The following is a 15,448-nucleotide window of genomic DNA, read 5'->3' on the forward strand; positions in this document are numbered from 1 at the left end:
GTATTTTCAAGCAGCGATACATGAAAGTATCCATGAAGAATGGATAATCTCTGAAAAAAATTATATATATCATATATAATAATATAGCTAAATAATACATTATATAATATATTGTATATTGTATATAATATATAATATATTGTATATAATATATAATTTCTAAATATAATTTCTTGCTTTATATATAATATATAGAAGATATAATATATAATAATATATATTATATATATAATTATCATTAATATATATCATTATATAATAATATCCTTAATATATAAAATATATATAACAATTTACATATACGAATTTTATATATATTATATCACATATATAATATAATATATATTATATAATATATAATATATTATATATAATATATTATATATCTTATTATTTTATTATCTTTTATTATTATAATTATATTATTTTATATAAAATTACATTTTATATATAATAATATACACTAATATATTACAATAATTATTATTATATTATATTATATTATATTATATTATATTATATTATATTATATTATATATATTATATTATATATTATATATTATATATTATATATTATATATTATATATTATATATTATATATTATATATTATATATTATATACAATATATATTATAAAATATATTATATAAATAAATATTATTGCTTCCATGTAGCAAAACAAGTTCATTTTCAAAACAGCTAAAATTCAGGCTTTAGGTGTGAAAGGTATGAATTACAGTCTCTTTTTTTTTTTCTTTGTTTTGTTTTGGTTTTTTTCCGTTTCTTAGTTGTTTTAGGAGCCTTTGCAATGTGCATTTAGGGGTTAATTAATCCTGCCCAATCAGATCTCAGTGCCTGCCAGGCTGCCTCAGGCACCTGCATTAAAAAATGGTTTTAAATGCCATTTAAACCCTCTTCTCAAAACAGGAAAAATGAACATTAAATTTAAGTTTCTCAGCTGGAAGGTCCCACTGGTAACGTGGTTTCCTCTGATTCTGATATTTAACATCAGAAGAGAAAGAAAAATTGTAACTGCATGTGATGCTCAGCAGGATTCCCGGCAGAGTGGAAGGGGCAGATTCCTTGTTAAATTCGGGATCTCAGCCTTTTAAACCCTCTCAGCATCTTCTCAAAGCAGGAAAAATGAGCCCTAAATTTCAGTTTCTCGCCTTTCCTGTGGTTTCCTGTGATTCTGATATTCAATATCACTGCACATTGCGGAGCACTGACTACATTTAACACTTCACTGACTTTTCGGAAAAAAGGAGATAAATTTGGTTTGTGGGAACGAGCTGTCAGTAACTGCTCTTGAGGCCAGTCACTGCATCTGAATTATTCAAACTCCTCTTAAGATTTAAACTTCTTTTAAGTTTTAAACTTCTCTTAAGGTGTTTTTCCTGGCCTGGGCTGCCTGGGACAGGATCGAAGCTCCAGCAGGTGCTGCTGAGGGAGCGATGCCTGCCCACAATCCTGAGGCTCTGGGGGCAAACCCAGCGAGAGGCTCCATGGAATTCCGAGCGCCAGGAGCTTTTAATTAATGACAGCAGCCAATTAAGCAGGCGGTGAGGCCCGTGCGAGAGGCGGCACGGAGGGAATGCAGACGGGGATTTTCTCACGCCTGGCACAGCCGGAGCTCGGCTCGGCTGCCAGACAGCCCTCACACCTTCCCAGCTGGTGTTTGGGAGCAACACTCGGGCCTGCTAGTGGGGTTAGGGGAAAAAAAGCAACCCAAGAACAAACGGATTGTGCTGAATCACTCCCCAGACGCGTCTGTGCCGAGCAGCTGCTCCCAGGCAGGGATGGGCAAAGCGGGAGGGGCCGGGAATGGGCCGCGAATGGGGAAGGAATGGGCCGGGAACGGGCCGGGAATGGGCCGCGAATGGGGAATGAATGGGCCGGGAATGGGGAGGGAGGGAGGGAGGGATGGAGCAGCAGCTCTGCTGACAACGGGTCCTGCTGGCGCTTCATGGCAAATCCCAGCCTGATTTGGGTTGGGAGGGACATTAAAGCTCATCCCAATCCAGCCCTGCCATGGGCAAAGACACCTTCCACTGTCCCAGGTTGCTCTAAGCCCCCATGTCCAGCCTGGCCTTGGGCACTGCCAGGGATCCACGGGCAGCCCCAGCTGCTCTGGGAATCCCAGCCCAGCCAGGAATTCCCAACTCCCAATGTCCCATCCATCCCTGCCCTTGGCAGTGGGAGCCATTCCCTGGCTCCTGTCCCTCCATGCCTTGTTCCCAGTCCGTCCCCAGCTCCTTTTCCAGCGCTTTCCCCCCAGCCCCTCCCGGCCCTGCCCCTCACGGTGTGCGGCCCCCGCTCCCCCCGGCACTTGCCATGGCCGCTCCAACGGGACGGGATCCCAACGGGACGAGGATCCCACCGGGACGGGATCTCGGCGGGAAGGGCGCGGAACGAGCGGGCCCGGCGGGGAAACGAAAGCGAAAGCGGCGGGGAAGCGGCGGGGCCGCCCCTGAGGCCGCCCCCAGCCCGACGGGGACAGCGCGGCCCGGCCCGCCCTGCCCGGCTGGAACGGGAACCGGGATTTGGGCAGGGACACGCGGGGACAGGGACACACAGGGAGAGGGACAGGCAGGGACAGGGACATGCGGAGACTTGAAAATATATATGGACAAGAACACGTGGAAAGGAACAAGGGAGAAGGGCATGCATAGAGAGGGACAGGGACACACAGGGACAGAGGGACACACACAGGGACATATACGGGGACACGCAAGGAGACGGACAGGCAGGGACAGGGACTCTATAAACACATACATGGACAAGAACACACATGGAGAGGAACAAGGGAGAGGGGCATGCATGGAGAGGGACAGGGACACACAGGGAGAGGGACATGCATGGAGAAGGACAGGTATGGAGAGGGACAGACATGGAGAGGGACACACAGGGACATATACATGGACAAAGATGCCCATGGAGAGGGACACAAGGGAGAAGGACACACAGGGACACAAATGGAGAAGGACAGGAGTGGAGAAGGACATGCATGGAATGGGACATGCATGGAATGGGACACGCGTGGAGAAGGACACACATGGAGAGGGACACAAGGGAGAAGGACACACAGGGACACAAATGGAGAAAGACAGGAGTGGAGAGGGACACGTGTGGGCTGGGACACACATGGAGAAGGACACGCATGGAGAGGGACACAAGGGAGAAGGACACACAGGGACACAAATGGAGAAGGACAGGAGTGGAGAAGGACATGCATGCAATGGGACACGCGTGGAGAAGGACACGCATGGAGAGGGACACAAGGGAGAAGGACAAGTGTGGACAGGGACAGACACACAGGGACACGTGGAGAAGGACAGGAGTGGAGAGGGATGCGCATGGACAGGGACATGCACGGAAAGCAAACAGTTCCAGGGATGCAGGGCAGCCCCAGCTGCTCTGGGCACCCTGTGCCAGGCCCTGCCCACCGTCCCAGGCAGGAATTCCTTCCCCCTGTCCCACATGGCCAGGGACACCCCCCTGGCACCCCAAAGGCTGTGCTTGCACAGCTCCCCTGGCCCCAAGAGCCTCGTGTTTAGCTGGACAGCAGTGCTGGGGTGAACACTGCAGCTGGGAACGTCCCTGTGTGTTATCTGGGAATAAAAACCACCCAGCCCGAGAGAAAGGCACCCCAGCAGGGAGGAAAAAAGGGTATTGATATTTATAGACACATCACCGACACTTTATTCTTATTGTTCATCATTAAAACCAGTCTCCAGCCTTTAAAGCACCATTGCTGCTTTAAAATTTAACAGGGCAATCATCACAAGCCATAATTCATCAGAGACAAAGGCAAGACATTTACAGACATTGTCTTTAAAGTGTAAAAATCTGATTTGTTTTCTGGGCTTTAAAACCTGCAGCTTCTCACTACTCCTCATGAGTCACACCTTATGAGAATTTTAAGCTTTTTCCTTTTTAATGATTTACTTGTCAATATTTATCAGTGAGATACAGTTGAAATTCATGACATTTTTTACCTTTCTCAGGTTTTTTTCCCCCTCTCTTTTTAAGGTGTCTGGTCTTACCACGTTCCTGAGAGTGCAAAAGTGCACAATTTCTGTAAATTCTTCAGCACTACTTTGTTTGAAGTAATTATTATTATTTTCCAATGGTCAGGTAATCAATCCCTGCCTTTGCATGCCCTAAACAGTGAGAGGTGCTACAGTCACATGGATCTCACTCAACAGCAAATTCAAAATAAACTCTGGTGTTTGCAGCCTTTTAACTTTCCATATTCAACTTTTATCCATTGCCAGTTAACAGTTTGTCTGCAATAATAATCCCTGAGGTATTCCCTCTCCTTTCCCTGCACATCAAGATGTCAAATACCCCAAAAATAAATTATTTCCAATGTCAGGCTCATGTTAGTTTGGAGACAAGACTATTAGGGCCAAACCATTTCAGCACCCAAGGATGACAAAAGTGCAAAGTCTGAGGAGGATTTGTTTTCCAAGGATGAGAGCAGAAAAGGAAAAATATTCCTCCTTGGAAAATCACTCTCTCCAGCCTGGGATCACCAGATTCCTCAGGGCTGTTCAGCAGCACTGTTACAAAACCAGGTCCAGCACCAGCTCAATCCTTGGCTGAAATCGTTTTAAATTACCAAAATCATGAACAAAAATGAGGAAAATTGAATTGCAGAAATAAATATTAAAATCAAACAATAAAGCAGGCTACAAACAGCTAAAGGCAGCAAATGCCAAGCCATTTTTAAGTGAAATTTCTTGGTTTTTTTCTATTTAATTCTCTCTATTTTAATTTCTATTTTAATTCTATTCTTCCCATTTTCTATTTTAATTCTATCACTAATTTGATAAGGTGGCTTTTATGAAATTACAGGATTCTTTCAGGTGTTTGAGTTCTGGTGGCACTCAGCAACCTCAGCAGGACTGGAGCTGTGCCAGAGCCACCTTCTGAAACTCTGGCACTTAAAGCAGGACTGGGAGGAGGCTTGGATTGGGATTAAATTAAATATGGCCTTTGCATCCAGAATGTAAGAAATAACCCACTCATCCCACTCTGGAGTATTTTTAAATCTGCAAGGTATAAAATATGGAAAGTTGCAGAAAATGTGAGCTGTCTCAGGGGCTGCTGAAGGCTTGGTCTGTGCCTTTCATGTGTACCACAGGCAGGGACTTCTGCTGACTCCCTGTGCAAAGCCAGAGCCATGAGACAAGGCAGGAAGGCAGGGATTCCTTTGCTGCAGTATCAATCTCAGAGCATTAAAGCACAATATCTACAGAAATCCCTGAAACTTCATCAGTCCTCTCTGGCTCCTGAGCTGGCATTCTCAGTATCCTCCTCAAAGCAAACATAGGCTGCTCCTTTGGAGATGTATTTGATTTTCTCTATCTCCCCCCCACCATTGCTTGGCTTTTGGAAGTGAATTTCAATCATGTCCTGCACACTTTCTTCATCCTCTTCCACCTCTGGGACTCCTTTCAGCAGAATGGTTTTCTTGGAAACCCTGCAGTGTGGCTGGGGAGGAAAAACAAACCTGGATTATACAGCAGCTGTGCACTCAAGGGAACTGGGAGAGATGGGAATTGAATTCCTTGCTCAGGTGTGGCTGGGATCTCTGATGAGGGGAAAACTTTAGATAGTGGGAATTTCTCTGGAAAGAGCAGAATTCTGGACTCACACTGCCATGAAGGGCCTGGAACTCTGGACTCACACTACAGTGAAGGGTCTGGAACTCTGGATTCACACTGCCATGAAGGGTCTGGAACTCTGGATTCACACTACAATGAAGGGTCTGGAACTCTGGATTCACACTACAATGAAGGGTCTGGAACTCTGGATTCACACTACAGTGAAGGGTCTGGAACTCTGGATTCACACTACAGTGAAGGGTCTGGAACTCTGGACTCACACTACAATGAAGGGTCTGGAACTCTGGATTCACACTGCCATGAAGGGTCTGGAACTCTGGATTTACACAATGAAGGGTCTGGAATTCTGGATTCACACTACCATATAGGGTCTGGATTCACACTACAGTGTAGGGTCTGGAACTCTGGACTCACACTGCCATGAAGGGTCTTGGAGGAGCAGCTCAGGGCACTTGGTTTGTTGGAGAAGAGGGAGGGGAAACTCATCCCAGTCTGGAGCTCCTGAGGGACAGCTCCCATCTCTGCCCTCTGGGAGCAGAGGAACAACAGCTGGAGCTGGGCCAGGGCAGATTTAGGATGGATTTTGGGAAAGGCTCTTCCCCAGAGGGTGCTGGGCACTGCCCAGGCTCCCCAGGCAATGGGCACATTCCCAACAGCTCCAGGAGGCTTTGGACACCACTCCCAGGGGTGCCCAGGGTGGGATTTTGGGGTGTCTGTGCAGGACCAGGAGCTGGATCCGTGATGCTGTGGGTCCCTTCCAGCTCAGGAGATTCTGTGGTTCCACGATTCCAAGCCCACACTTTAACTGGTGTGTCCTGCACTCCCTAATGCAGCCACACTCTGGGTTTGGGGAGCCCCGATGGCTCCTGCCAGCACCACCCCACAAAACCCCTGCCAGGACATGCCCCACACCAGCTGTGTGTCCTGCAGCCATGCCTTAATGACAAAGCCCTAATGATAGACACAATTCTGCCCTGATCGCCATCTCCTCCTAAAGCACAGTGTGATGAGGCAGCTCTCACAATTTGGGCTGAACGAGGAGTGAAATCAAGGAATGGATGAGCAAATGTTGCATTTGCTGGGACTCTGGGATCCTGGCAGAGCTTTGTGCTTTAGCTCCTTCCCAAACAGCCCAGCACAGCCATGGGGGAGTGCTGAGGTAATTCCATCAAGGAAACACAAGCACACCCTTTAAAAATAAATTGCAGCTTCACATGAACTCAACAGCCCATTTCACACCCACTGTGAAGTTGTGAAGTTCACACAAAGGGAGTGAAAATTCCGCCCCTCCTCCTATTTCCCACCTCTCTGTTCTATCAGCCTGGAGTAGATTCCTTTACCTGAAACTTCATCAAGTGGAAATCAAAATGTGGTGAGACAGAAATGATGAACCACCTTTCCTCTGCACAGAAAGGGTATTTAGTACATCCCACAAAGTTGTAGCTTGCTGTAAGAGAATTAAAAAAAAAAAAAAACAAAAACCAACAGTTAATTATTTAATATAATTTAACCACTATTTTATAAACATTTCAATGACCAAGCTCATCCAACTAATGTAGGATGGCACACCTGTAGATTCTTTATGGGCATTCTGCAAAAAGTTTATTTGGCACTTCCAAAACAAAAAGCAAAATCATGAAATGCCCACAAAGCTCCGAAATAAATCTGAAGCAGCTGCTCCAAGTGGATGTGGAATTGATCATGGAATTCCATCCAGCTGGGCAACAGGAATGCCTGTCCAACTGCACTGTCCTGCAGCAGAGCTAAAATCAAACTCATCTTCCTGATTTGCTGTTTGCAGAATGAGTGCCTGGCAAGGCAGAGGGAAAAAATCAGGTTTTTTTTGGGAAAAGTTGTGAAAGAAAGCTCATGAACTGTGAGCAGGTTGTGTTTGCTCCAAAAGGATGTGATGAAAAACTGCTTTATTTCCCCACATCTCTGGGGGATCCATCAGCTCCCTGTGGGAAGAGTTTGCAACACTCAGTGGTGACCCCAGAATGGAACCCAGGATGGATTTGATGGATTTGTACAAGAAAATATTGGATTTGGATAAGAAAATATTCCAGACTCTACCTCCAGGCTTGAGGAATGTGATGACACCCGTCCCAGACCCCCTGTTGTAGGTCACTTCTTCTACTTCTCCTCCTCCTTCTGCCTGCTCAGTTTTGTAGAAATGCAGCTCAAGTTTGTCTCTCATCCATTCTTCAGGAATGGGAAGCTCAGGTATGTCTGAAATGTTGATCTTCTTTCCAGAGACAGTGACGTGGAGCTAAAAACATCAAATTTTTGTGCAGTTTGTGACTGAAAACACTGAAAAGTAAAAAAAGACCCTAAAGTTTTTAAAGAGCTCAGATTTTGAGAGTTGCATATTTCAGCTGTTTACCTCAAACTGGAATCCCATGTCGAGTTCAAAAGGCTTCACTGTCACATTTGCTGTTCTGTTGTCCAGGTTCACACAGTGCTTGCTCATCTTTGTCAGCCTCTGGGCAACTGGGGGAAATCAGATATGGAAAGCTTTGTTTAATCATTATAAACCCCAAATTATTCCCCAGTCTCTTAAAAAATCTCCTTTTGCACCAGTAAAGCAGAAATAAATAATAATTAGGCAACCAGATCCCAAGCATCCATGCCTACTTCCATAAAACCTCTGCGGTTTTATGTAGTCCAAATAATATAATAACAAAATATTATACCGACTTTATTAATAACAAACAATGTTACTAAAATAATACAATAAATATAGCAAATATATTATTAATTATACATATAAAATAGATTTTGAGTGGGACTAGTAGAACTTAAGCTGATGAAAGATGCTTTTATTGTATAAAATATTATAAGATTTTTTTCCTGTTCCATTCAAAACACCCTTGGGGGAAAACCCCACCACTACCAGGTGAAATACATCAGAGACATAAATTTTATAATTAAAATACACATCCTACCTTCCTCATCTTCAAAAGTCAGCAGTGCCTGGTTCTGGCTGAGTCTGAAGGGGGTTTTTGTGGCCACCCCAAACACACAGTGGGTGTCCATATCCTCATCTGCCCCATCATCCTTCATCTCTTCCAGGTGAGTGAACTTCAATTGCATTTCTGCCACCTTCTTTTTAACCTCCAACTTTAGAATTGACACAAGAAAAAGAAAACTTGAATATTACCAATGCTATGAATATTTTTTGATTCCACTGCCTTCCATTGAATCAATGTCTGCTTGCTTCCATTCCTCTCACACTTCCAGTACCTCTTGGATTTATTTCCATATCCTCTCCCTGCTTCAAACTGGCTTGCCAGGAAAAATAAGAAACTTTCAGGTTTATTTCATATTGAAATTAGTAGAGGTTCAAATGCTGAACAAGTGGCCCCAGCAGCCTTTCAGAGGGACAGATTCAGTGGGGAGGCTCAGGTTTCCCACAGCAGCTGCCCCTGGGTCCCTGGAAGTGTCCCAGGCCAGGCCAGATGGGGCTTGGGGACACTGGGAGGTGTCCCTGAGGTTGGAATGGGATGGGATTTAAGGTCCCTTCCAACCCAAACCATTCTCTGAAAATAAAAATCTGCCCTCCTAAAAGACCAATTTCCAAATATTCCCCTCCTTTACCGGATTATCCTGGGAACTGTGTTCTTCCAGGTCTTCTTTGAGCTTTTCCATCTCCTTTTTCAGCTCAGTGTTTTCTTGCTTTAGCATCAAGAGTTCCTGCTACAGGCCAAAAAGATGAAATGCAGAGTTAAACACTTAAATAAAGACAGAAATATATTTCAGCAACATCTGGGCAGTTTCTGCTATGCTGCTGCTCTTCCTTCCTCATGTCCTCCTCCTTCCTCCTGTCTGCTCCATAATTCCTCCAGAACAAGGAATCCTGCTTGGACACAAAGCTCTGGGAGCAAATCCAGGATTTCCTGGACAGGGAATGTGAGAGGATGAGAAGGAAGCAGAGCAGATGTTGTCAGATGTTGTCACCTTCTTCCACCATCACAAGGTGGCTCCTGGGAAGTCACCAACCACTGCAGACACTTGGAGCACTTCCCATCAGCTGAAGGCCAAAGCCACATGGTCATCATGACCTTTCCTGGGTACAAATCCAAACTTTTGTGATTAAAGAACCAAAAATCAGCTTTCAGAAAATCTCCCCACAACCTGAGCGTGTTTAAGCTATTAATTATATTGTAATGGCTTAAAGCTGTAATTTCTCATGAGTGATCCACCAAAGCTCACTGGAAGCACCTCCTTGGCAGCCTGTGGGACCTTCTGCTGTTCCTGCCCATGGAATATTGAGGGAATGAACCAAGGGGTTCTGGAACCAGCAGTTCTAGAAGGAAAATCCCTCTTCAGACAGGCCCTGGCTCTTGCCCAGCTCACTGGCACCTAAGAAATGCTGATCCTTTGGGTGCTGTGACCTCTGACAGAGCAGGGAGCTGGCAAAGCAGTGCAATCACCCCACTGGGCTTCATCCCCTTCACCCAGACCTCAAACTCATCCACAGGGGAGAACCTTGGAAGAGCAAGGCTGCTTTTGGCAGCTTTCACCCCAAAACAGATTCAGTTTATTGCAGTCTCTTTGCCTGCTAGAGAAAAACCGAAGTGCAGCAAAAAACATGTGGAACATCCGACCAGCACAGCTGCACACTGGTAAAGCCAGTGAAACTGGTGAAACTGGGAATGTTCTCCCATTTTGCCAGCCCCAGCTCCCTCCCAGCCCTGCAAACACCTCCAGCCCCCTGCACACCTCACAGCTGGTGATCCTGTCCTTCCTCTGCTTCTCCTGCTCCTTTAGCTCTGCCAGCTGCTTCTCTGCTCTGCCACACTCTGCCTCTGCTGCTAGTTTGGAGTAAAGCAGGTCAGCTTTTACCTTCCCAGCATCTTCAAGTCTTATCTGGAGAGCAAAAGGAAGATTTTAAGTTTTATTTCTAGAGGAACAAACAAAACCTTGAGTAAGCCCTTTGTACTTATTAATTTTTAACACTTTGGGTAAATATTCAACTCACAAGAGTGCCATCAACACAAGCACAAAGCATGGAAGAGCAGAACAAATTAAAGGTGTTATAAATGTGGGGGGTTTGATCTGATTTCAGAAGGATGCACCAATTTTTGTATTTTAGCAAATTTCCATGACTCCATGTGCTTTACAGAACTTGCCTTCCATATCCTCAGCTCTTCCTTGAGTTTTTCAATCTCTTCCAGGGGTGTCCCAAGCGGATCAGTGGGTACCATACTCTGCAGAGAGAAGAGGAACACGTTGGTTTTCTCCTCTGTTGGCCAACAGCTGAGACACCCCAAACAATTCTAAAACAATCTTTAAAAAATTAAAAAGTTTAACCAAAAAAAATTTAAAACATCATTCACTTAGGTCAAATTGTTGAATTATTTTAATGGCTGGCCAGGAAAAAATCTGTGAAATTGTGAATTACTGGCCAGCCATTATTATTTGCTAATTATCTAACTGCTAAAATGCACAGGTGAATTTATTATTTAGCTAAATAATAAATCAAGTTTTCTCCATGTTCTTCCACACAGATCTAAGCCCCTCAAACCCATAAATGTTTAGCTCTGTGCTTTCTCAGCAGTGCCTCCAGGAGGAGGTGTCAATAAAAAAAAAAAAAAAAAGCGAAAATGGGATTTTGATCTTCCAAGCTCAGGGAGATTGGATAATAAAAGGTAGCATCAAGGAAGGTGATAAAAGAACCATTTCAGAATTGAAATTCAGGGCACAAGTTCACAGGGGCAGGGAAACTACAAAGCCCAAAGAGAGGGAAAATCTCTGTTCTGATTTATTTCTACGGCTGCAACATTCTGCAGGAAAAAAAAAATCCAAAAAGATCTGCTGAAATATTCTCTCCCTTTTTACTCAAGACTACATAAAGCTTGAATGGGAACCATGAAATTTAGAAATAGCAAAAGGTCTAAATTAGATAATCCATGGAAAAGATCTGAATTAGATGATCTTGTCAGTTCTCTTGATAATGCTGGGTATTTCCTAAAAATAATAAAACAGAAAGTATTTCTTCCAGTTTCAAATTAAGCAAGAGGGAAATATCCATCTGTGTCTTAGTTACAATGGGAAAAATATTCCTTCACTCCAGGGATTGAGTGCAGAGAATAAAAAGGATGCACGTGCCAACAGCTGGAAGATAATAAGAAAAATGATTTTTTACTAAAAAAATGGTTTCACACATCCTGAAAGAAGGAAAAAAAATACTCAAGAAAAAACAAGAAAGGCCAGGGAAAGTCCCATCCAAACCATTTGTGCACTGCTGGAGCTGAATCCCAGGAAAAGGGAAATTCCCCTAGAATCCTCCACAAAGGCAGATGAGCAAGAGAGGCAGGACAGAAAGTTCTGGGAAAATCTGTGATGCAGAACCTTGGGAATGGGATTCTCCCCATGGAAACAGGAGGTGGAGATGGGGAATGCCCCAAGTGTTAAAGGGTGGAAGAAGGTGAGACAAGCAGTAGCAGTGGGAGCACAAACCTTCAGAGTCAGTCAGAGATACGAAAGTCAAATACCGATTTCACTCCCAGGCAGCACATCAGGAAATACTTACAAAACCATTGTCTTGGAGAGATAATGGAGGGCTGGTAAAATCCATGGAAACCTGAGGGACCAGGAAAAAAAATTAAAACATTGTGCATATTTTTTATGCAACTGATATCAGGAATACCAGAAGCTGTGCTAAGCTGAAAAAATTTTTAAACATAAATGTATAATTCCATATGCAAAAGTGACAGATACTGCATATCTGAAGCCTCCTTTTTCACAAATATTTTCACAATAATTTTCACAGATATCAAAATGAATATTACATGTGTTGTGTTAGAAAGTAATGCTGGATTAATTCATGTAAGTAGTGTGTTAAATATAGTTTCAGGGTATAACAAAATGTTAAAATAGAAACTATGCGCTGTAGGATACTTTTTTCTAAAGAAAGGATTTGTAGTGAGATAGCAGCCACAGGACACCTGAATCTTTTAGAGAAAGAGAATTTATTGCTCCATTATCAGGAGAAAAACTTCCTGCCTCGCTCGGGCAGGATGATGCCTTTAGGATTCAGAGGAAGAAGCTGACACTGCCCAGACAGAATCCTGTGTTTGAATGGAATTTATGCATCATGGATGAGGCATATGAACATGCAACAGGTTATTGTTTTTAAGCGTTAATCCTTTGTTAACCTGTGTCCTTTTTCAGGCTTATGCTGCCCAGAAAAAGGTACCCGGCCATCCATAACTCTTTGTTTCTATTGTCTCATATTGTCCTAATTCAAATTGTCCAAATTAGTATTACTCTAACTGTATTACTGTTTTTATAACCATTTTACTACTATTAAACTTCTAAAATTTTAAAAACAAGCGACTGGCGTTTTTCACAGTTGGATACTCCACGGCCTGACCTTGAAATCCCAGCGGGAGCAGCCCAAATTCCCGATTCATCCCGGCAGTTCTGACCCTCTCACCTGGGAATCCTCGCCTTGATTCTGAGCCGCACCGCCCTGCCTTGAAACTGGGGTTTTGGAGCCCGGAATCCCTTTCTGGTTTGGACCGGGCAGCGACAATTCAGAGACTGCTGTACAGTTTTCTGTGGAGGAAAAAAAGGAAAGTGAAAGCAGAAATGAACAACAGTTGTTCTTTGGTTTATCTGCGACTCCTCCAAGGGACGTGAGGCCTCCCTCACCGCTCGGCTCCCGGCGGGCACGGCCGGGACGGGCTATGGGGCACGGCCGGGACGGGCTGGGGGGACGGGCTGGGGGCACGGCCGGGGCTGCTGCAGCTGCCGGCGGCTCCTCAGACACCTCCGGAGCCGGCTCGGGGCCGCCTTTCGCTTTCGCTTCCCGGCCCGGGGGAGGGAGGGGCTGGAGCCCGGCCGGCCCCCTCACACACCGGGGAGCCGCCGGGGTATCGGGGTGTGTCTGGCTCTGTCCGAGCGGGCTGAGGGAGGAGCCGCTCCTCAGCCGAGCCCTGATGAGGCTAACAGGCACAAATGTGGAGAAAACGGGGAAATCCCTGTTTTTTCCCCGGGAAGAGGCGGGGAAAGGGCGCTGGGGCAGCGCCCTGAGGGCGGGCGTGAGGGCGGTCATCGCCTGACGGCGGAGCCGCTGCTCGCCCGTCCCGGCTGCGAAATCAAATAACACAAACTTAGCGGACTCCGCTGAGTTTGTCTGTGTGTTTATTTATTTATTTACTCGTAATTCTCTGGGATTACGTGGTGTATTATAAGGAATATGGCTTATTTCGGTGGCAAAAAGCATCCGGGACAGAAAGAGCCCTTGCGCATGGAGATGCTGCATTCCAAGAAATTACCGTGTAGAATTCTGGATAACCGAGTGTCGGCTTGACACCGAAATGTGACCTCTAAAGAGGTTTCTGGGGAAAAACCTGGATTTCAGTGGCGTTGAGGAAGTGGTGTTCAGTCGTGTTGAGGAAGAGAAAGCCCTGAGTTCTCATCCAAGGGAGGGTAAAAGGCTGCAGAGGGACTGGGGACAAGGAATGGAGGGACAGGAGCCAGGGAATCCCAGAGGGCAGGGATGGATGGGACATTGGGAATTGGGAATTCCTGGCTGGGCTGGAATTCCCAGAATTTTGGCTGCCTCTGGATCCCTGGCAGTGTCCAAAGCCAGGCTGGATGGGGCTTGGAGCAGCCTGGGACAGTGGGAGGTGTCCCTGCCCATGGCAGGGATGGAATGGGATCTTTAAGTCCCCTCTAATCCAACCCATTCCATGATTCCACACAGATAACTAAAAGAAAGAGTCCATATCCTAGACTGAGAAGAAAAATGAAGTATATTACTTTCAGGTTTCCTTTCAAACTAAGCTGACGGATCTTTTAGTGTGTTCCCCTCAAAATTGCAAACAGACTTGTATTCATAGGCCGAAGGATTTTGTCTGCGTTGCAGCCAAACAGCGCTGACTGTTCACGAAATTAATCCTCAAAAATTCAAAATATGCCAAATAGTTGGGGCAAGTGTAAACGCTGACTTTGTCACTTTGCAGATGTGGACTCTGCTTTCGGAGGAAAAGCAGACGGAGCTGGATAACCACGGAGCTCTGTGGTGGAACTGCTTGGGCTCTGTGAGCACACTCGAGGAGGTCTGGCTGGAGCAGCCAGATTAAGGGCTTCTGAATTTTTGTTTTCACTGGCTCCACAAAGGGGATCTTGGATTGCCCCCTGCTTGGATAGTGATCACCTCTTGCCACCAGATTCACTGGGAGTTTTACCCACAGCATGATTGTTATGGCAACTTCAAAAGTCCTTATCTGTTTTTCCAGATAAGTGGATGAAACTCTGACCCTGCTTTTAAGATTTCTTATTATTGTTTTTGTTATTATTTTCTGCCTTGACAATGGCTAACAATGTTTACTATTGCTTTATAAACACAAAGCTGGTTACCAATGAGTAAAAGGGAGAGGTTTGCTGGAGTAGCCAGGGAGGAGGAGGTGTTTCTCTTATGACCTAAGCCCCGCAGATTTTCAGATTCAAATGTCACAGTGGTGGGCTGCTCTCCAGTGACCGTGCTCATGTTGGGATCTGAAGGAGCTTTATTCCCCTGAACTCCAGGGAACGAGCAGCGTCAGCCTGGTTACACGGCCAGCTTTGGGATTTGAGCTGAACAATGTGTTTGTGCTTGTTTGGTAAAGGAAATTTATTGGAGATGCTGACCTGGGCCAAGTTCCTGAACTGAAATGGGGTTGCCTTGGAGTTGAGATCTTAGTGCGTTTCTGGGTGTTGTGGATTTATGGTGTTAATCACATGTGAAGCAGAGTAGAGGGAAAAGTGTGGATTTCATAACTCTGAGGAGTTTTGCTAAAGGGGAAAATCGGGCAGTAAAATA

At 45.0% G+C, this 15,448-nt stretch overlaps 1 protein-coding gene across 2 annotated transcripts; it reads right to left on the reverse strand.

Moving 5' to 3' along the window:
• Positions 1-3,679: 3,679 nt before the first annotated feature.
• Positions 3,680-13,483, reverse strand: NMI (N-myc and STAT interactor). Of its 2 annotated transcripts, none has more exons than XM_059476353.1 (11): positions 13,294-13,483; positions 13,076-13,197; positions 12,170-12,220; positions 10,767-10,844; positions 10,357-10,503; positions 9,232-9,327; positions 8,580-8,754; positions 8,018-8,124; positions 7,708-7,903; positions 6,975-7,081; positions 3,680-5,500 (listed from the first exon to the last, which is right to left on the reverse strand). In XM_059476353.1, exons 3-11 carry the CDS (start codon positions 12,212-12,214, stop codon positions 5,282-5,284), a joined length of 1,170 nt encoding a protein of 389 aa, XP_059332336.1. In that variant the 5' UTR covers positions 12,215-12,220; positions 13,076-13,197; positions 13,294-13,483; the 3' UTR covers positions 3,680-5,281. The 2 variants fall into 2 exon arrangements, with proteins under 2 accessions (XP_059332336.1, XP_059332335.1); XM_059476352.1 differs by having other exon boundaries at positions 9,232-9,330.
• Between the last annotated feature and the right edge of the window lie 1,965 nt (positions 13,484-15,448).

This window comes from Ammospiza nelsoni, chromosome 7 (assembly GCF_027579445.1).
Source record: "Ammospiza nelsoni isolate bAmmNel1 chromosome 7, bAmmNel1.pri, whole genome shotgun sequence".
In the NCBI taxonomy this organism is placed as follows: Eukaryota; Metazoa; Chordata; class Aves; order Passeriformes; family Passerellidae; genus Ammospiza; species Ammospiza nelsoni.

Coding starts and splice junctions, on each gene's coding strand:
- NMI (XM_059476352.1), bottom strand. CDS start 12,214: ATGGATTTTACCAGCCCTCCATTATCTCTCCAAGACAATGGTTTT. Junction 7,904..8,017: donor ACATGGGATTCCAGTTTGAG/GTAAACAGCTGA, acceptor TGATGTTTTTAG/CTCCACGTCACTGTCTCTGG. Junction 5,501..6,974: donor TCCACTTGATGAAGTTTCAG/GTAAAGGAATCT, acceptor TTTCCTCCCCAG/CCACACTGCAGGGTTTCCAA.